This window comes from Magnolia sinica, chromosome 8 (assembly GCF_029962835.1).
Source record: "Magnolia sinica isolate HGM2019 chromosome 8, MsV1, whole genome shotgun sequence".
Lineage (NCBI taxonomy): Eukaryota > Viridiplantae > Streptophyta > Magnoliopsida > Magnoliales > Magnoliaceae > Magnolia > Magnolia sinica.
The window spans coordinates 49660784-49681790 of record NC_080580.1 but is presented as its reverse complement, the minus strand read 5'-3'; the positions used below and the strand labels follow the sequence as shown (position 1 = coordinate 49681790).

Sequence of the window (21007 nt, the reverse complement as noted above, 5' to 3'; positions counted from 1 at the left end):
AATACATGCCTTTGGGATGCTTTACATTAAGACAATGTTTGTTATCAGTGAATTTAAACGAACGGCAAGAATCGAGGGATATATTCTCTATAAATTCTGAATGGAAAGATTTAGAGGGGCTCTTTTTTGGTGACAGAATTCTGTGTGCTGGAACTAATCCCCCTATAGTTCTAGTTTGTAGTTTGTGATTGATTTTGTAATGAAGATTCTGTATTTCCTTCCAACCACAATTTCCTATTTTCTTTAGGCCCGTTTCGACCCCGTATCACATAACGGTGTCGGCCGTTACCGTTACGTATCGGCTGATACGGCCGTATCGTGACGGATACAGGACACCCTGGTTCATATTTGAATTTCAACTCTTCAGATGTTGTCACTGTAATCTTCAGCAAGCTTGCACATTTGAATCTGAGTGCCAACAGTCAGGATCATCCATTTACCATACATCTAAGGTTATCCGTAGAACTATAAGCTCGTTTTGCAAACTTGACTGGTTGATCATTCATGCAAAGGAAAGAACATCTAGTACTGCATTTTGGGGGTTCAATTACTAACGTTTTGCCAATATTGATACTTGAAAGTCCCTTCAGTCATGTCGTTGAGAGAACCTTAGAATGTACAAGTTGGAATCCATTTTGCAATATCTCCGCTTTCCTGCATCCAGATTGTCATGTTGCTCTGCCTCTCTCTGATTTTTTCCATTGCTGTTTTGCAGGGATCATCTCACACTGGTGCTGCCCTTACTCCTGCTGAAGTTTTAATTGCCATCCATGGGATAGATCCTGAGAGAGATGGGATACCCTTAAAAAAGGCATGTATATTCTTTTTACCTTTTTTTTTTGGGTCAGTTTTCTTTGAGCGGCTGGTAAATGTGAACTGTTCACAGGTCACAGATGCATGCTCTGCTTGCTTCGAGCAACGGCAAGTGTTTACGCACCAAGTATTGGCAAAGGTGTTGAATCAATTAGTATGTATCTCTTCTAACTGACTCGTTTCTCTTCCCATGATTTCTATCTTTCTAGTGATGGAATTTTCAGGCTGACTGTGAGCTTCGTTCACAGGTCGAACAGATTCCTCTCCCTTTATTGTTCATGCGTACTGTCATACAAGCAATCGGTGTTTTCCCATCCCTGGTGAGCTATTAGGAGTTATTGCTTACAGTTTAAGGCAGCGCTGATTTCCAATTATCTGAAAGTTTGGGTTAGAAGATTCATTAATTGTTGCTTGATATTGATTTCAAGGTTCAAAATATTTTGTAGTCATATGTCAGCCAAAAACCCAATATGTGACCATATCGGCCAAATTGCTGTGAATTTGTTAGGGGATGTTTGGATGTGGGGAAGATGTTGTATACTTGTATTAAATTGTAATTTCCTGGAAAGGCCATTTTTCCTGGAAATTGGCTGAAATGAAACATGTTTCTGTTGTTTATTTTTAATGCACCTTTACCTTTGAAAATAGACATTTCCACTCATATCTATCTTTCATTTGGATGCTGTAGCTGTGGAAAATCATACTTAGCCTATAAAACAGTTCAGGCCACTAAGCCAACCAACAAAGTCTAATATCATATGCAATTTTTTACTACCTGTGTAATGCCATCCACTATTGGTCCTTGATTGGTGGTCCATTTGTAAGAAACATATGGACCACTTGGCAGGATTACACGTGGTTAGGCTTCCACTCGATGCATGGCTCATGTCACAGCATAATTCAGTTTAACAACAGGTCTAACTGCAAATACACCTGTAAAGTCACCTGTGAAGACAGGTCTACTATTATTTTATGTGTTTCAACAGCATGAGCGTGTAATATAGGCATTGTTTAGAGTATCCCCGATATGACAATAGTATTATCTATCTCCAGCTCGGCGGTACCAATAACACTGGTAGTGATGCCGATAACGTTGTTAGTATAAAAAATTTCAGGTATCAGTGACATATAGCTAAGTATCGCCGATGTATTGATATCACCAATGTATCGTCAATATTTTCGACTGTGTAAATTCTAGGTGTCGCTTGTATTGCCAATGTATCGGTATCGCCAATGTATTGCCAATATTTTCAACCGTATAAATTCCAGATGACGCTTGTATTGCCCGTGTATTTATGATATTTCGATAACATCGCAAATGTATCGATTAATTAAAAAATATGTTTGGATGGATGGGATGGTTAGATGGATAGATGGGATGGATGGATTGATGGTTGGATCATCATGCATGTGTATTATGTTTATGTACTTATTTATGCATGGATGTATAATATATGAATGCACTATGCATGTTTATTTGCTTGTTAATTGGTTTAGTGAGATTTAAGTGATTGTTATGTTACTGTTGGACCGATGTCTTACAACAGCACATACTTTTAAGCCTGATTAAATTGAAACTTATTATGTATGTATTCTTTTTTCAAATTTTTTTTTTTTTTTTTTCATAATTCCTAAATATGTAAAAATATATGTATTTTAGCATCTCCTCAAGTTTTACTGAAAAATTCCATCATTTTCCCTATGTTTCCTTGCATTTCCGGAAATCGGCGATATCATATTGTTTCCATAATCCCGGCCAACGAAACTTGTACTAATACCTATACTTTGAACACTAAATATAGTTATATTAATAGTATCTGTTTGAAGAACATGACACATTAGGTCTCTTAGGTATATTGCCAATCCCTCTTTGAACACATTGCGATGTTGATAACATTTGACAATGGGCGCTGGGTGCTAATGGCACTAATGGTTATGACAATACCTCTTTGAATGTGATTGGACAAATCAAAGCGAAGTGCACCATTATGGGAAAATTCGGAAAGAAGGGTAAACCTTCACTTTCTTTTTATATGTTCATCTTCTTTTTATTGTATTTAAATGTAATGAGCCATTATTCACCAATCATGCTTTATTTGTGTTTAATTATAGCCTATTTAGTTGATCTTCAACCAGTGTTTTAAATAGCGGTAGCATGATGTGTAGCGTAAGCTACACGATACTCCAATTTTATTTATTTTTTAATTTAAAAATAGGACAAATATAATCAATAATGAAAAAAATGAATATATATATATATATATATATATATATATATATATATATATATATATATATATATATATATATATATATATATATAAATGCCTAAAAGATGATTCATTTTATCAATTATAAGCATGTTCAAAAAAGTTATTAGTTATCATTTATCAAAAGCCAATCCGCATATATAAGCCAAATCAATTAATTATCACATCAACAACTTTCTAAACAAACTACTTTAATTAATAATGTCTAATTGAAACCACAAGTCACAACCATGAAAAGAAATAAAAATCCCATAGGTTAAAAGTATCTAGTATAATATAAGTGTCACATTCCTCAACATTAGAAACAAAGAAAATGTGAAAAAAATAATAATAAAATAAAATAGTAAAAAAATACATTGTAGCTTACGCTTCGGACGCTACGCGCTACGTAGCTGTAGCGTACGCTACGACCCCTGTAGTGTACGCTACAGAGGATTTGCGCTATTTGGGACGCTACGTAGCGCTACGGCCACGCTATGCTACGTAGTGTACGCTATGGGCGCTATTTGAAACACTGCCTTTAACAAGTCAAATCGACAGACAACATTCGAGCCGATACACCGACTGGTACCGACATTCAGAACCATGGGCGTCATATCACTTGTGCAGTGGAAGTCTCAGCTATATCATAGCCTCATTGCTAGTTCAGAGGTCCTTGCTGAGTCTTGAAGAAGTCATGAATTATCATTACTTCAATAGGAGTTTGAATGGACTCCAATGAATTGATAACATAGTTCTAACTGCAGACATCACTTTCCACACCTCATGCTTATATGATTAATTTAAAATTCTGAATGGATCTGCAGTGATTCTGGTGTCTTGTTATTATTGATTCTTATCATGTCTCTCTTAAATAATAATAAGAGATTGTTCCCTACCGAATCTTGGGTAGTGAAATTGTATGGTTTTAAGCATGCATACATTGGGCATTTTGTCCTTGTACTTTTTGTGGAGTAGAAATCAATCTTGTTAGCAGTATATGCATATTCAAGTTTATACAAGTGTTTTCCTTCTCATCCCGGGAAGGGGACAATTTTATGTCACCTTCATTACTTATTGTTGATATGGGATGATGCAGGTAGACTTTACCATGGAGATCCTCTCTCGTCTTGTGAGCAAGCAGGTAATAGTATCAAATTTTCATGTGCTTGAAACCTTGAATACAAAGATAGGAGTGTAGCCAACGAAACCCCATTCTCAGAATATTTTCAACATTTCATCATGCTTTCTTCATATTAAAATCCTTCCAGGCATCTTTTTTCATAAACAGCCTATTTTACATTACCAGAACTATCGTTCTCATGAAAGATCTGTGGTTTGGTCATCTCTTAAATGTGTTTGTATGATGATTATTTTTGTTTATCTGCTCACATTTACTAGTGTTTACTGTATTTGTGCTAATGTAATAATGTTAATACACTGATTGCTGCAGATCTGGAAATACCCAAAATTATGGGTGGGATTCTTGAAATGCACACTTCAGACCAAACCTCAATCTTTCAGTGTGTTGCTTCAGGTTAGCTCTACTTGCTACAGTGCAACTGGCAGTATGATTGAAATTAGTGCCAAGGTGTTAATAACGGTAACGTTGGCTGTATGGCCAGCCTTATGGACGTTATAATACAGGCCGTAACAGCAGTTACAGCCCTCGTAACAGTTGTTGTTGTAGTTTTGTTTTTTTGTTTTTTTGTTTTTTTTTGTTTTTGTTTTTTGTTGTTTTTGTTTTTGTTTTTTTTTTTTTTTGAAAGGAAAAAAAATAAAATGCATTAGCCCCTATCAGCCCATTACGGGCATTACAGACCATTATGGGCCGTTTTATTTTTCAAATAGGGCATTAAAACGGGCACCACTGTTACCATTTAAGTAACGGTTGTTACGGGCATAACATAACCGCTTTTTAGTACCATGATTAGTACTCTCGGAGCCCTTGAATGCTCTAAAAATTGATGATCTTGTACCATACTTCAGTAATTTTGTAGGGCAAATAAGTCGGACTGCTAGTAAGCAATGTTGTTAAAATTATGACCATTTTGTAAATCATGGAAGGAGTCAAATCCTATCGAGTCACAGATGATACCCTAAATCGTAGGATCTTTTATGTTTTTATTAAGAAGGAGAAAATGTTGAAAATTATAAATAAATTAGAAAAATAACTCACTAATCATCCACTTTGATCAATATGCATCAATAAAAGTTATATTCATGTATTTCTGTTAGTTTAGATGTGTTATAATCAAGTTCAAATCATTCAACCCATTGGCCATATTCTATGCATCTTCAAGCATGATTTTGAAAAGAAAACAAAATGCCCCAAAGTATCCACACATCATCATCTGTAGATTTATCTTCTTCATGTAGTTTTGAGCAATATTCCCAAATGATATCACTGTCCTTAACCATATTCAAAAATCAAATAATGCCTAGAGGAAGGGACAAAAGAACAGACAGGTAATGTGTTTTTGAAGAAATTTATCATCAAAACTGAATGAAGAAAGAGAGAAGTATCCTTCAAAATCTCTGCTCCTCTACCTCATTGACTGTAGAATTGCATTGGAAAAAATGGCATTCACTTCCACTTGGTAAGGGCGAGGAATTCAATTTTGAATGTGCCTAGGAATTTCTACTGACTCCAATGCTAACAGGAGATTTGGAGCACAGTTCGGCATTGGATGCGAGGAGCCATGCTCGCTGTGCCAATGCAATCCTTGGAGAAGGGAATTTATGATTTCAGTTGATTTGCTTTCATTAGGGGTGGCAATTGGCGGCCAGGCCTCCCGGTCCGCCCCGGACAACCTGGTGCCTTATAGGGCCAGCCCTGTACAGGGCCAGCAACAGGACATAGGCCTTTTCAGCATGATTAGGGCCAGGGCTTAACTGATTAGGGTCAGGCTTGGGCCGACCATGGCCTGGTCCTAGCCTGGCCAATTGCCACCCCTAGTTCTCATTTCCACATTCACATGCCTCCCAACCTTGTGATCTTTTGCTGTTTACAGTGATAACAGCTAGAGTTTTGTCTTGTCTATATTTTGACTGTGAAATCCACCAGTTACCAGCAGCACAGCTTGAAAATGCATTAAACAAAAGCCCCACACTGAAGCCTTCATTGATTGTGCATGCTAGCCAACCAAACATCAGATCGTCATTGCCCAGGTTCTTACAGACCCATTGTCTTATTCACTTCAAAATAAATATATAAACTGTTGCTGATATGGGAGCATGGGTCGAAAACTGTATTAGGTCAACGCTGGTGGTGCTGGGTCTTGTTCAAGAATCTCAGTCTGCAAATCAGCCACAGACATCTCAGACTCAAACTGCAGGTGCAAGCAACTCTGGTGCAGATGCTGCCACGGAGGTGACCCAAGAATCTCCAGCCATCAGCTGAAAACATCATTCTGTCGCATGTACTAGATTGATACATGAAATGAGGCTGCCAAGAAGATGGCCAGTGCTATTTGGGAACATGGCTGCATAAAGCTGTTGTTGGATTGAGCTCTGTCAGACGCAAGTGCAATATAAATTAATTGTGGTGGAGCATTCTGTATAGAAAGGTTGCTGCCCCTCTCCATCTATATTTCTATTTTAAAAAAAAAAAAAAAAAAAAAAAAAAAAACAAACTATGAAATGGACATACCCCACATATAACCCCCCTTTCCATTTTACAGACTGTTAATCAGGTTCATGTTGTTGTGTTATGATGGTAATGAGAATTACATGAAATATTTGCCCTTTCTTAGGTTAATGCAAATTGTAACTATGTTTCTTTAAATTGTCTATTATGTTGGTTGCCTTTTTCGGAGGGCCATGATTGTTCCAGCATGTTCAGTCAACAAGCCCTGGGCCTATCATCTCAACAGCTTCATGGCAGAACCATGGCCCCAAGGGTACTGTACAAACTTACTGCTCAAGCAATATAAATTGCTTCTTTTATGTAGCCAATTGGGTGCAACCTACATCCTTTTATTTATTTATTTAATAATAATAATAATATTATTATTATTTTGATAACCAGGTGAAATCTGCTTTTTTGGACGGCCCCAAATCAGTTATTTTAGTCATGTATGGTAAAGATGTTTCCACAATCATATGTCCTGACATATTATACTAGTCTGAGATTGGAACTGGATGGACAATGTCTTGCTCATCAAGAGGATCTGCCGCGCCAATGCCCTGGCCCAATTCTCACACAAGTCAGGTCATTGAATGTCTCAAACATGATATGGAATGTGGACTAATATTGAACTCTCTGGCCATTCATTTCTTTTGGAAGTGGCATACCATTTACTGAGCAGGCCAGGCTGGTCTGGACACGAAGAGGTGGGAATGCAACAGGCCAGGCTGGTCTGGACACGAAGAGGTGGGAATGCAATTACCATTCTCATTTTGCATTCCCACCTCCCATGGAAATGCCATTTTCCTATTATCACAGGAAAATGGTGGGGTGTGGTCAAAATGACACCGGTTAGCCTGCATTCAGCATGTTTTGCTAGTTCTCCATGGCCCCATGCTGTAGAAAGTCTCAATGGACGTTAGGATTAGCATGTGATGCTGATGAGGAGGGCTCAAGGAGAGGAAAAGGCACAAAAATGGAAGGAGAGGAGAAAGGTAGAGAGTGAGGCAAAAATTTGGGGCTTTTAACTCTCCTATTGTTTTATTAGAAAGGGATTACAAGAGAGAATTAAGGCCCATAGACACTGATACACGCGTATCTAATAGTAACAGTGGAGTTCACTAGGCCTACTATGGATTTATACAGCACATATATTGATCATACCCAGCTTGCCATTAATTAGCACATTGTGTGTAAGGTAAAGGACCGGTGAAAATGTCCACTGGTTAAATCTTTTGAATGAACATGTTTGGTGATCATCTCCTTAGATGCAACATACTCTCCAATGTAGGGGCTGTCTACTTCTGTATGCTTTGTTCTCGTGGAAGATTGATTGTTGGCTTTGTGTTTTGTTACCTAGTTGTTACAATGAAGAACCATTGCCACTTCATCAAACAGCTAAAGTTCTTGAAGAAGAATTCTGACATATCAACGGTCGTATGCTGTATGGCCCATAGCTCTGTTTTCACCTTCAGCACTTCATCTAGCAATCGCAATTTGCTTCTTGCCATTCCATGTCACCAAGTTTCTTCTAACAAACATACAAAATCTTGAGGTAGATCTCTATCTGTTACAAAGACCGGCCTATCCTTGCAGTGTAGGACTCGACTGGGAGATATCAGTTATATCTGTAGATGACCCACTGTCTAGGGCTCCCTTTAAGCACCATATGATGTGAATTGAGACCTTCTAATGTTGAGTCCTTGGTTTGTGTGTAAATTTACTTTCCATTCAATGTTGAGTCCTTGGTTTGTGCCTAAATATACTTACCATTCTCACTGCAAAAAAGATGTTTGGTCGAGTGACAATGAGATATATGAAGTTTGCCCTCCAACCTTCGGTATTTCTCAGGTTCTTCAAGTTGCTTGCCTTATCATCAGATAATTTGTTATTAAGGTCCATTGGGGTGTTAGGCGCATTGTCACAACTATGATATTATAATGCACTCCCAATGCCTCCAAAGGCAGGGGTCGGTGCCCATTTATTTCAAATTAAATCATAACACCCCATTTACTTTGAATTAAATCATAACACCGGAACATGTGACCATATTTAAAGGAATTTGATAATAGGTCTTTACGGTTCGGTCAAAAGCCACCATTTAAAGCAATAAGAAGTAGAGGTTTTACTGCTAGTAAACATGTATTAATACGACCAGAGGAGTATTATCCTATCAAAAAGTGTCATCAATGTTGGATTAGATAGCTTACACTCCAACCACCCTCTTTCTTCCAAAATGTTTAAGAGTATATGTACTTCCTTTGTGATAAAGTAATCCTAGAAGTGGACGGAATCATTTCTATTCCTAAAAAGAACCTCAAGTCTCCAAGGTCCTTGGTTTGAATCTTTTCCTGTATGTGACATTTCTATTCCTAGAAACAACCTCAAGTCTCTGAGGTCCTTTGTTTGAATCTTTTCCTGTATGTGACGTTTGACTTCTATGATTCTACCTTCATTTTTGCCCGTAATAATGATATCGTCTACCAGTCTCTTTGGACTTTATTGGACAAAGATAAAGTGATCGACTTGGCATCTATGAAAATAAAAGGTGATCAATGCATTGCCGAATTTTAAACTAGGCTCATGGATACTAGTTCGACTTAGAAATAACTTTCTTCTCCCTGAGCAACAAACTCATGAGGTTTCTCTATGTAAACTTATTCAGACAAATTAACATGAACGTTGGTTTGGATTTAGTCGGTTATGAATATTGCATTATAGATCGCATTTATTACCATTCATGTTATACAACATCTTATAACGTCCTAGAGAATTTCCGTACTAGACCCTAGCACGTACGCATGTGTTATTGTCAGAGAACTCAATTAATTACACTACTTAAACTTAAAAATTGAGGAATTGGGTCAATTAGGATTGAATCATCGTTTCTGCTAATTGGGAATAGGTCATGTTGAGAACTTAGCTAATCCAAACCCTAATAGTCATGCAAGAGAAATCTCACTGCTTAACTTATTTCAAAAATATGTAGATTAATCGAACAAGCTCTAGATTGCTCATTAGTGGACTGATGAACCCAAAATTATTGGAAGAAATTCGTCTTAGCAAGCTTGACATCCATCGCAGACATTAAGCCGAGATCGAGCCTTGAATCATTCAACTTAAATTCATAAGGCGAGCACATGAGACGTGTGAATGTCATTAAAATTGTTAAGAGCTTAAGTTAAATGTCTCCATTCAATCTTCACTAAAGTTGTGACTTTTGGACCGTTATATCACGATCAAATTATGGACATTAACCTAAAAGGACGATCTATAGATGTCCTAGAGGGGGGTGAATAGGAGGACAATGCCAAATAATTTGATACAATGCAGAACAATGAATTTATTAAATATAATATTGCAAAGTATTGAATCCTTGATATCAAATAGTTCGTAAGACAACCTTTCACCTAAAAGATTTAGATAGAACAACCTTATGCCACGACGTCTTTGAAATAAAAAACTCAAACTAATTGCAATGAATAAATGTTCACAACCCTAAGTGTAGGGTCGCGATGTAGTAATAATCTCGGTAAGACCGAGGTCGAATCCACATGGACTGAACCTTGTACGTAATCTGAAAGTAACTAGAACTAGAACTAGAAGAAGATGTAATCTAAATTAGAGAAAATTAAGAGAATAATGGTGAATTATTAAACTATAGTTTGTAAAATTCAAAGGTGGGAAAGTAGGGTTTCCAAGGATCCACTTGTAGAGATCAGGGAGATCTATGCTTGATTCACGAACACAACTGGAATCAGAGTCCTATTTTCATCCAGTTGGAAGATATGTCATTAAAGATCAAATATGAACTTCCTTGGATCTAGTTTTCAATGGAAGATAGGTGTGAGAACTAGAAGTGACTCCAACCATGCCCATGAGACGAAGTAAACAACAGAATTTAACCAATCCACAACCAATTTGAGAGAGTTATGAACATTAGGAAGGATTCCACCATCCAACCATGTCCGTGGGACGATGGTGAACATCAGGGTTCCTAATTTCCTAATTTTAATAATGAGAAGAACATGCTCAAAACTATCGCAAATCCATTGTAATTTAAGTCACAACAAACCATTAAAAGCTAAAAGCATTCCTTGTAATTGTTGAGACATAAAAAATATTCCATTGCATGTCCATTGCATTGGTCAGAGAATTCCATGGTACAGATCCTTCCCAGGGTTGTGCACTCCTTATTTTGGTAGAATTGAGTGACTGGGGGTATTTTGGAAAAAGCATTGACTGGGGGTATTTTGGTAAAAAGCAGTGAATGTAGGTATTTTGGTAAAAAGAAGTGAAGAGGGTATTTTGGTAAAAAAGGGTGCATGGGTTTCATTTTAATGCAGAAGTGGTTGTACACCACTATTTAAGGAAAAATGGTTGAACACCACTATGTAAGGAAGGAGGGTGGAAGTTGTATGAAGAAAGAAGTGGTGATCACCACTATGTAAGAGAGGGATGCTTATAAATACCCATCCCCATGCCTCATGAGGGGTTGTTGGTTAAAAGACAAGAAGTTGGAAGACAGAAGGAAGGAAGACAAGAGAGAGAGAGAGGTTTGCGCGACCCCGCACAATGGAAAAGAGAGGGAGAAGGGGTTTGCGCCACTTGGTGTGGAGCATTGTCCAAGAGGAAACTCCATGCGCCATTAAGTGTCGTAGTCTGTCTTGAAGAAAGCCTTTTGCACGACCTCGTGCAATTGAAGTTGCAAAGAAGCCTTTGCGCGAGTCCGCGCAACCATTCTTGCAAAGAAATCCCTTTGCGTGAACCTGGGCAACCATTTCTGCAAAGAAATCCCTTTGCGTGAACTCGCACAACCATTCCTGCAAAGAAGCCTTTGCGCGAACCCGTGCAACCATTTTTGCAAAGACTGCTCCATGCGTCATTCCATGTGGAGTTTGTCCTGAGACAAGGCTTTTGTTGTCTTGAAGCCTGCTCCATGCGCCATTCCATGTGGAGGCTTGTCCTGAGACAAGGCTTTCTTGTCTTAACAGAAGCTCCATGCGCCACTTCTCTCTCTCTTGTCTTAAGATAAGGTTTTTCTTGTCTTAATGGAAGTTCCATGCGCCATTTGAAGAGGAAGCATGTCCAAATGCAAGCCTCTCATGCCACTTCTCATGGAAATATGTCTTGAGGACAAGCTTTTGTTGTCTTGAAGCAAGTCCCATGCACCACTCCTTGTAGAAACTTGTCCTAAAGCATGGCTTTTATTCTAATACAAGCCTTGTGTATTCCACATTCCCTATCTAAACTCTTGCACTTCCGTCTTCGGACAGATGACCTCCACACTTATTGAATGTCTATAAATACGTCTCTCCTACCTCCATTTGGAAAGGGCAGTGAGAGAGAGAGAGAGAGAAGCAAGAAGGAGAAGTGAGAGAAGATAGGAGTTAGAGAATCTCAAGGAGCCCACAGAAGAGATAGAGATTCCTCAATTGTTGGGTGCACAACAGATGGGAGTGCACAACCCTTTTGATGGAGCATCATGTGGCCCACAAGTGTTTTCTCAATTGTGCACCTGCACAACTCAGAATCAAAGACTTTGAGTTCGCATAACCCATTTGCCTTTGCGATGAGCATTAAAAGCGTCGAAATGCTGCTAAAATTGCTATTAAACTACCTTTTCTTCCATTCATTGTGCTTATTCATTGTAATCTATCTCAGAATCAAGGGATATGCCAGGATGTAAATGAACTTAGAATGAAAATTTTGTGATCATTGTTCTCTCATTATTTCTTTGTTATCATTGAATTCCCTCAAATCAAACAAATTCGTTTCTTGTCGAAACAAAATGGCGACTCCACTGGGGATCTCTTTTCAATGATAACTTAGAAAAATATTTAGAGAACTTTTATCACTTTTTGGCATTGTATAAATGGCAAAATGGTGACTATCAACGGGAACATCCTCCTCCCCTTCATCTCTAAGATAGAATGTTTTATCACTTGGATACTGATTGCAATTTTTAATTTTGTCTGAAGGTAAGAAGAAATCACCTAAAGAAAGCAAAATCCATTGTGATCAAGAGTACAAAATTTCATATAATGGACGGAACGATCTTTGTTTCACCAGTATCTCGACAAGATGAAGGAGCATGGAGGATAGTAACATCCAAAAGACGAAAAGTTCGATCTACTTCCGCAAGAAGCATCATCTCGCCAAGTATAGGGTCGATTATGCAAAGCGTTGTGAGACACAGTCCTGCCTCGATCATACAATCATCTCATTCGAGAAAGACAGAAAGGCTCGTTACTCCAAAAGGTCTTCCGGTATCGTTAACTACAACCGTAAAGACATCTTCCACAGAATCATTACAAATTCAACAAAATAAAGGGAAAGCCATCGCAATTAGCGAATGTTCGCTACAACACCTCCTGTAAAAGATTTCAAGCAAACTCATGTATTAAGAATGCCGCGATTTAAGTCAACTAGTCCTTCAAAGCAATAGTACGTTGGTTTCAAACCAAACAATAGTTCATCTTCTTCAACAGCGTCAATAGTGCGACACTCACTTCCTCCTTCAATATCAAGACAATCGAAGAATAAGAAAATAAAAGTTTTATTGGCAGACATCAATCAGGCTAACCAACCTTCACCAGATAAGCACATAGATGAAGGAGTCCTTAATTTTCCAATAGTGACTGTTGTGAACAACATTGAACCACAAGTAGAGATGCCACAACCGCAAGCGGTTAGATTTCAAGAACCAACGCCTAATATTGCTCAGAATATAATGCATGAAGAAATCCAACAGATGGTCATTGAAACCATTCATCTAGAGAAGAAGCAAGGTCAGAATAAAAAATTTCAATACTAGACACCGTATCCTCGTAAAATAGAAGAAACGCCATTTCCCGTCGATTTCAAACATCCAGACTTTCAGAAATTTAATGGGAATGGATCACCAGAAGAGCATATGATGCATTTCATAACAAAGATGGAAAATTTCTCTAGAATTCCTCAATATTGTCTGCGATTATTCAAATCTTCTCTGACAGGAAGAGCTTTCAGATGGTATTCAGGTTTAATCCCAGGATCTATTTATACTTGGAAACAAATGCAGGATGCTTTTATGTCAAACTTTTTCTCTTTTGACAGAGAAGTTAGTTTAGCCGAACTGGCCTCTATTCGCCAAGAAGAGAATGAATCAGTCGAAAAATTCATCAATCAATGGAAGGACTTGGGGGCATCATGTCGACATCCCCTATAGGAATTAGAACAAGTAAAACTATGTTTAGAAGACATGAGACCAGAACTAGCGCGCAACCTAATTAGTAAAGATTGAAAAACCTTTCGTGATCTTGCTACGAAGGCTTATGCTCTTCAAAAGATGATTGGAAGAGCGTCTGCTTTTCAGCTAACATCAGCTTACATCACTCGAAAAGAAGAAAGTGAAGAAGATTATCAGGATGGTGAAAGAGACAGCGATGAGGAAGATATAAATGGTCGTGCGGTTACAATGATATATAAAAGGTCTAGGCAAAATAAAGACCATATGAAGTATTCGTTCACAAGAAAAGACATACTTCCTATGCTGAAACAATTGTTGACTATGAAGAGTATTGAATTACCTTGGCTAAGATATCTCGAAGAAATTGATAATACAAGAGGAATAGATTATTGTCATTATCACCGCACATTTGGACATCATACGGAAAATTGTACTGCCCTCAGGAAAAAGTTACAAAAGATGATCAATAGGGGAGAAATTATGATGGAAGAATATGACAACAAGAGAAGAATGGCGATTCCGAAACATTGATAATCTCTCGATGGTTCATCATGCTTATGTGCAAAAAGAAATAAGAGTACACACGCCTGATTAGTTTAAGACTGGGGGCAATACTAATGTCGGATGATCGATATGAGGTGATGTGGCATCAACATACTTGTTAAAGATCGCGACATCATGGTTTTGATTACGAAGATTATTAGAATAATACTTCCTAATCAAAAGGGGCCATGACAAGTAGAAAGATGAAACGACCACAAAAGACAAAGTCATGTATTCCTTTTTATATGAATGAATAAAAAGGGGACAAATTTTTAAGCAAAGCTTCTCAAGCATATCAGGCATACTAAGATTAGGCACAGTGTCGATGATTGCTGTTCGAGCGCCGATAATTATATCGCCATATGCCGATGATTTTCGTCAAATTCATCAAGTATCGATGGTTATCGCCAAAATTAACAACTATTGCTGTCATCATCAATCGGCCATAGAAGACTAACTTATTAAAATTGCTATCATCGCCAATCGTCAAGCTGATACACTATCTAAAACATAATATGAGTATTCTCAGAACATTATTAAAAATGGACAAATATCAATTATTAATTCACCATTTTTTATAGTGGAATAAAGCTATATGGCGAACCACATATAAAGTTGACAACAACGATGGTAGCTTGTCATTTAAGGCAACTAGCCAAGCCCTATGCGGCCAACTATGCATAAGACCTATCATCATCGTTTATATATGACAGCAGTGAACGCTTGAGTAGGTCTACATACAAAGCTTCAATGACTTAAAGAACCCGAAATTGGCAGTAAACTATAATTGCTCTTTGAGCCTAGCCCGAAATCGGTGGTAAACTATAATTGCTCTTTAAGCCCAGCCCAAAATCGGCAGTAAACTATAATTTCTCTTTGTGCCCAATCTTATCCAGTCAAGTCTTGTCCAGTTAAGTCTTGTCCCATTAAGTTGTGTCCAGTTTAGTCCAGTTTAGTCAAGTTCAGTTCAGTTCAGTCTTGTCCAGTCAAAGTATAGTCTGTCAAAAGTACATTAGTTCCACTGCTCAAAGAGGCATAAACTATGTGTAGCCTTCAAAATGTTGCAGATATATATTTCACATTAAATATGCTCAAATATGCAATTGCCTGATGAAAATTTTAAATATTGAGTAAACAACATGCAAAAATGCGTTTATCTTAAATCAGGTTCAAATTACAACGATGGCAAATGCCTTCAAAATATTAGCAATTATTTACTCAAAAGTTCAAATCTTTATGATTAATTTATATATTGATAAGAGTCGTGCGGTCTTTTTGTCTCTTGCCTTCTTGATGATAGAGAAATATTATCCCATAAGATTCTCAAAAGCGGCAGAGAATAAACTAGCGAAGAGTCATCATTCTCTCCCGGACAATTTAAAGATTCAGATATATTCTTTTGATTCATTGAAGGAGCAGCTAAGATTATCCATCCTCAAGAGTATCAGCAGGCTTCACTTCGAAAGTATTATATTTTAAAGAAATCTTTATGTGAAGTTGACTTAGAAAGGGGGTAGGATTTATGTCTTCAAAGTAATCTATGCCTTGATCTTTTTATAATCTCTTATGTGCGGTAGAGGAATTCATATGCCGAGAATTATGAATGATGATATCGCAAGACTCTAAGTGCTAGATCTAATGGGGACAAGGAACAAATGTTTATTAAAAGAGATAAAATCATCATAAGTAACTTCTATGTCCTTCGGAAAGTTATTAAATGAAAATTGAAAGAAGTCTTATCTATTTTTCAAAATCAGTAAAGATTTAAGGAAAAGTCTATAAAGAAATGCCAAGGAGCACAAAGTAGAACAGACTCAGCAAAAAGACTCAGTTGTTAAAGCTTTGGAGTTGGAGATGACATCTCTAAAAGCGCGATATAATGAGCAAAGAATGCAACAAATGCGAAGCATGCTGAGAAGCACAAAGATGAAATGATTAAATCATTATCATATTGCGAATATCACAATCAACCTAAAAAAAAAAGAGAAGAAGTTTTCAATATATTTCAAGATTATCAATACTTCATGGAACTAAATTGGAAAATTATAATGTCTTGAGATACTAATTCCGATCAATTTGGCAGGAAAGACTATCATTCAAAAACTTGGCTTATGCAGATCATGAATAAAGGAAATAATCAAAAAAGTTATTACAGCAGAAGCGGCATTAAAGAATAACTCCCCAAATACAGAGTTCAAAGAAAGAGTTGCCGAAATTGATCAAAGAGATTGTTGCAGTAGGAGCAGCATTGAAAGGTGATTTTCCGATCAAGATACTAAGAGACGAAGACGTCACATATAGTGACAGGTTTCGATGAAAAGGGAATTTATCTTCCCTATCGAAGCATCTGCTCAACACTGCTGGCTGGGGGCATTCAGTCTTCCGTTCGAACGCAATCATTCAAGTCTTCTGATCGAACGCAATTATTTAAGTCTTCCGTTCGAGCGTGATCATTCGATCTTCTGGTCAAGTATGATCATTCAGTCTTCAATGCAAGCATGATCATCCAGTCATCCTTTAGTTGTAGTTCATTCAGTTCTTCGGTCGGAGGAAGATCGATCCTCCATTTGATTTCAGGAATCAATCAAAGAAGGATTGAGGGGGCATCTGTTGAGGCACAAAAAATATTCCATTGCATTGGTCAGAGAATTCCATAGTGCAGATCTTGCCCAGGGTTATCCACTCCTTATTTTAGTAGAAATGAGTGATTGGGGGTATTTTGGTAAAAAGCAGTGACTGGGGGTATTTTGGTAAAAAGCAGTGACTGAGGATATTTTGGTAAAAAGCAGTGACTAGGGGTATTTTCGTAAAAACCAGTGACTAGGGGTATTTTGGTAAAAAGTAGTGAGTGAGGGTATTTTGATAAAAAAGAAGTGAAGAGGGTATTTTGGTAAAAAGGGATGCATGAGTGTCATTTTAATGAAGAAGTGGTTGTACACCACTATTTAAGGAAAAATGGCTGAACACCACTATTTAAGGAAGGAGGGTGGAAGTTGTATGAAGAAAGAAGTGTTGGTGATCAACACTATGTAAGAGAGGGATGCCTATAAATACCCCTCCCCATGCCTCATTTGAGGGGTTGTTGGTTGGAAGACAAGAAGTTGGAAGATAGAAGGAAGGAAGACAAGAGAGAGAGAGGTTTGCGCGACCCTGCACAATGGAAAGGGTTTGTGCGACCCCACGCAATGGAAAAGAGAGGGAGAAGGGGTTTGCACCACTTGGTGTGGAGCATTGTCCAAGAGGAAACTCCATGCGCCACTAAGTGTGGAAGTCTATCTTAAAGAAAGCCTTTTGCGTGACCTCGCGCAATTAAAGTTACAAAGAAGCCTTTGCGCGAGTCCGCGCAACCATTCCTGCAAAGAAATCCCTTTGCACGAACCCGCGCAACCATTTCTACAAAGAAATCCCTTTGCACGAACTCGCACAACCATTCCTGCAAAGAAGTTTTTGCGTGAATCCGCACAACCATTTTTGCAAAGACTGCTCCATGCTTCATTCCATGTGGAGTTTGTCCTGAGCCAAGCCTTTTGTTGTCCTGAAGCCTGCTCCATGCACCATTCCATGTGGAGGCTTGTCCTGAGACAAGGCTTTTCTTGTCTTAACAGAAGCTCCATGCGTCACTTCTGTCTCTCTCTTATCTTACGACAAGGCTTTTTGTAACTCCCTGAATTTAGAGGGTCGACCAAAGCTCTACTTCGAGATCTAACACATCACTTATGCAACATGGATAATGATGTTAAGATTTTGTCCATATTAATGAGTTAAACTTGAGTGAGATTATACCAAAATAGCATATCAACTCCAGATACAATTAAATCAAGCATGCGGAAGACTGAAGCATATGTATTTAAATATGAAAGCGTTTCACAAACTCCGGAGTATGAGTATGTAACCGTGTTGAATATATACATGTATTATTTCAAAATATACAAAATGAGAAAATGTAAGGTGTCCAACTAAAACAAGTATCCCAATAGTCCCTGCACATCGGTACGGAATCTACATAGACCCGCACATGAGTTGAATGTAGGAGAACTCTTCCACGTCATCCATGAAGTCCTGCTCCGTCGCATAGACTTTGTCATCACCTGCATATAAACCAGAGTCTAGTTGGTATTTTAAAACACCATCCCAGGGTGGGAGTGAGTGATCAACTCAATGGTACTATAAGGCAAAGGTTAACATGTTATCAATTCAATTAAGCAGTATGATAAGGCAATATAACAATCACTTCCTAACTACTCTTGTTAATGCATGAATGGAGTGCAAGTAATGATGTATGCCCTCGTAGAAAGCTCCTTAAAAAATGAGTTTGACAACCAATTTCGCATATGCCAACACTCCCTAAAGTGCACCTTCCTCGCCAAAAGCACATCCTAGCTAATGTAATGTGATGCATGACCGTGTTTGCCGAGTACTTAATTAAACTTATTCATATAGCAGGTTTGGGAAGCTAAGGTATCTTCCTTTATATCATTACCCTAAACCGAAGGATCCACCTTGGGTCATCAATCCTAGTTAATCACATACGATATGCAAGTTATAAGGCATTACTCCTAATCAAAAGCAGTCGTTAGGCAAGTTCACAGTTTATACTCGTGGTCACTACGGGAGGCTCGTCACCTCAGCGTAGGTCGACAGCTCGAACACGGTGTCCTATACACCACCATGCCTGGCTCACGAGTCTGGGTTGCTCACTGGTCACTACGGGGAGGGTCATCACCCTAGCATAGGCCGACAGCTCGATCACGGTGTCCCATACACCACCATGCCCGGCTCATGAGTCTTCGCAGATCGTGGTACTATGGTTAAAGTGGGCCTTTACATTGGTAGGAGGTACCTTAGATTCAAATAGCAGTGTCAATATATGATAAATATATAATAGGCCAATCAGTTTATTAGACAAGTCCGATTGGTACGAGCGCACGCCGACTTAATCAACATGGAGTGCGTAAGCACCCCTCGTAACCTAACAACTGTCGACAATCGTCATGCGACCCGGATTCATCAAATATATCCAATGTGGCGAGACAAATTCGACCACTCAAATGGGGACTGTTACCGATTGCTTGGACTACGTTGTAGTCCCAATCTTACTCAAATCCAGTAAGTAAGCACATGTAATAATAATCTTAACATTTAGCAAACAATCCAAATAAATTCCTCATTTGAACATTTCATCATACACATTGATCATATTTCCTAGCACTTGCAATTTATCCATAAATCGCCTAGATGCAATTAAGGTTACATGAAGAAAACTATGCATATGAAAAAGTAATTGAGAATCCTATCTCAACACCCATAAGAAATACAAAACATCAACATTTTCTCATTCAGACATTTTATTAAACATTTAGGCTATACTTCACCAAATATGTAGACTAGGTTAGTTACAACGTATGTTTCAGCAAATCCTTATACAAAGAGGTCAGTATGCATATAACAACGATGAATCCTAGATTGGTAGTCATGATAGGCACAAATCATATTTACATGTTCATTTAAACAGTTCAACAAACACATAGGATGTATATTTTGTTCAAAATAGTTTATACATGTAAAATATATCGAAATCGACATGTCTAAGACGATATGGTAGCAATCAAGTTAGACATAAATCATTAGTTGACATCGAAAGCATTGAAAACCATAACATAAACGTTTATAGTTCGCACCTTTTGTTGAAATACTCGATTCGAACTTGGTTCGAATTCTACGTTCTCAAAAACAGAACGTTAGGTACCTAAATGGTGAAATCGATTAGCTAGGTTAACAAACAACCATTCTAAATCTCAACTACAGTATTAGGATTAGGATTTGTTACCCAAATCATATCTGAAATAGTTGGTGTAGCGAAATGGGAAGGTGATTTGAGGCGTGGAGTTGTGGGAGAGAATCATAGCAACGATCTCCTAGGATGAAGCCCACTACTCACCTACGTTATAGTGTAAGTTTCCTGACAATGGACTATGCCAGGATGTGATTTCGGTGCAATCGGATAAGCAGATCGACCGTGGAGGACCTGTGTCAGATCAATGGTCATACTTACTCGATCGGGGCCACGGTTATACGGATAAGTGCAGGAAAATTTTCTTTTCCCATGGGTGAAGTTTGGTCAGAAATTGACGATTCAAAATCATCATTTTTGTGCATGAGCGAAGGGCCCAATTCACTTAAGTTTCAATATATTTTCTAAAGATATTCGCATTTTTCACACACTTCACTCAAGGCTCGAGTTGTGCATTTTTGGATACTATTTGGGCTTGACTCCTGTGTTGGTTGTCAAGCCCAGTAGGACGGACATAACCCTACAGTTTCGCAGCCATCGGATTCTCGACGTGTGGTCTAGGTCCGATACGGGGTTTCAATGTACTCCCGAGAGTGATAGGCTCTTGGGATTTTTCCTAGGTCTTTATATAGTGTTGAGTCAATGGTATTAATGGTTTTAGGTTTTCTCATTTGTGGAAATGGTGGCCCAAGCTAAATCCACCGATTATTTAGTTTAACACTTAACCAATTTTTGCCTAAATTATGATGGGA

At 38.1% G+C, this 21007-nt stretch overlaps 1 protein-coding gene across 8 annotated transcripts in view; it reads left to right on the top strand.

Moving 5' to 3' along the window:
- The window catches only part of LOC131253301 (uncharacterized), a 145370-nt gene extending 138521 nt beyond the window's left edge, over positions 1-6849 (top strand). For 6 of the 8 annotated variants that reach the window (XM_058254255.1, XM_058254253.1, XM_058254251.1 and 3 more), the window contains 7 exons: positions 716-811; positions 887-967; positions 1062-1133; positions 4162-4206; positions 4516-4599; positions 6130-6233; positions 6321-6849. In XM_058254255.1, the coding sequence (XP_058110238.1) occupies positions 716-811; positions 887-967; positions 1062-1133; positions 4162-4206; positions 4516-4599; positions 6130-6233; positions 6321-6465 (627 nt within the window). In that variant the 3' untranslated portion in view covers positions 6466-6849. Of the gene's footprint in view, positions 1-715; positions 812-886; positions 968-1061; positions 1134-4161; positions 4207-4515; positions 4600-6076; positions 6234-6320 lie in introns of those variants that run through there. The other 2 variants (XM_058254256.1, XM_058254257.1) reach the window with 2 other exon arrangements.
- Positions 6850-21007: the final 14158 nt, after the last annotated feature.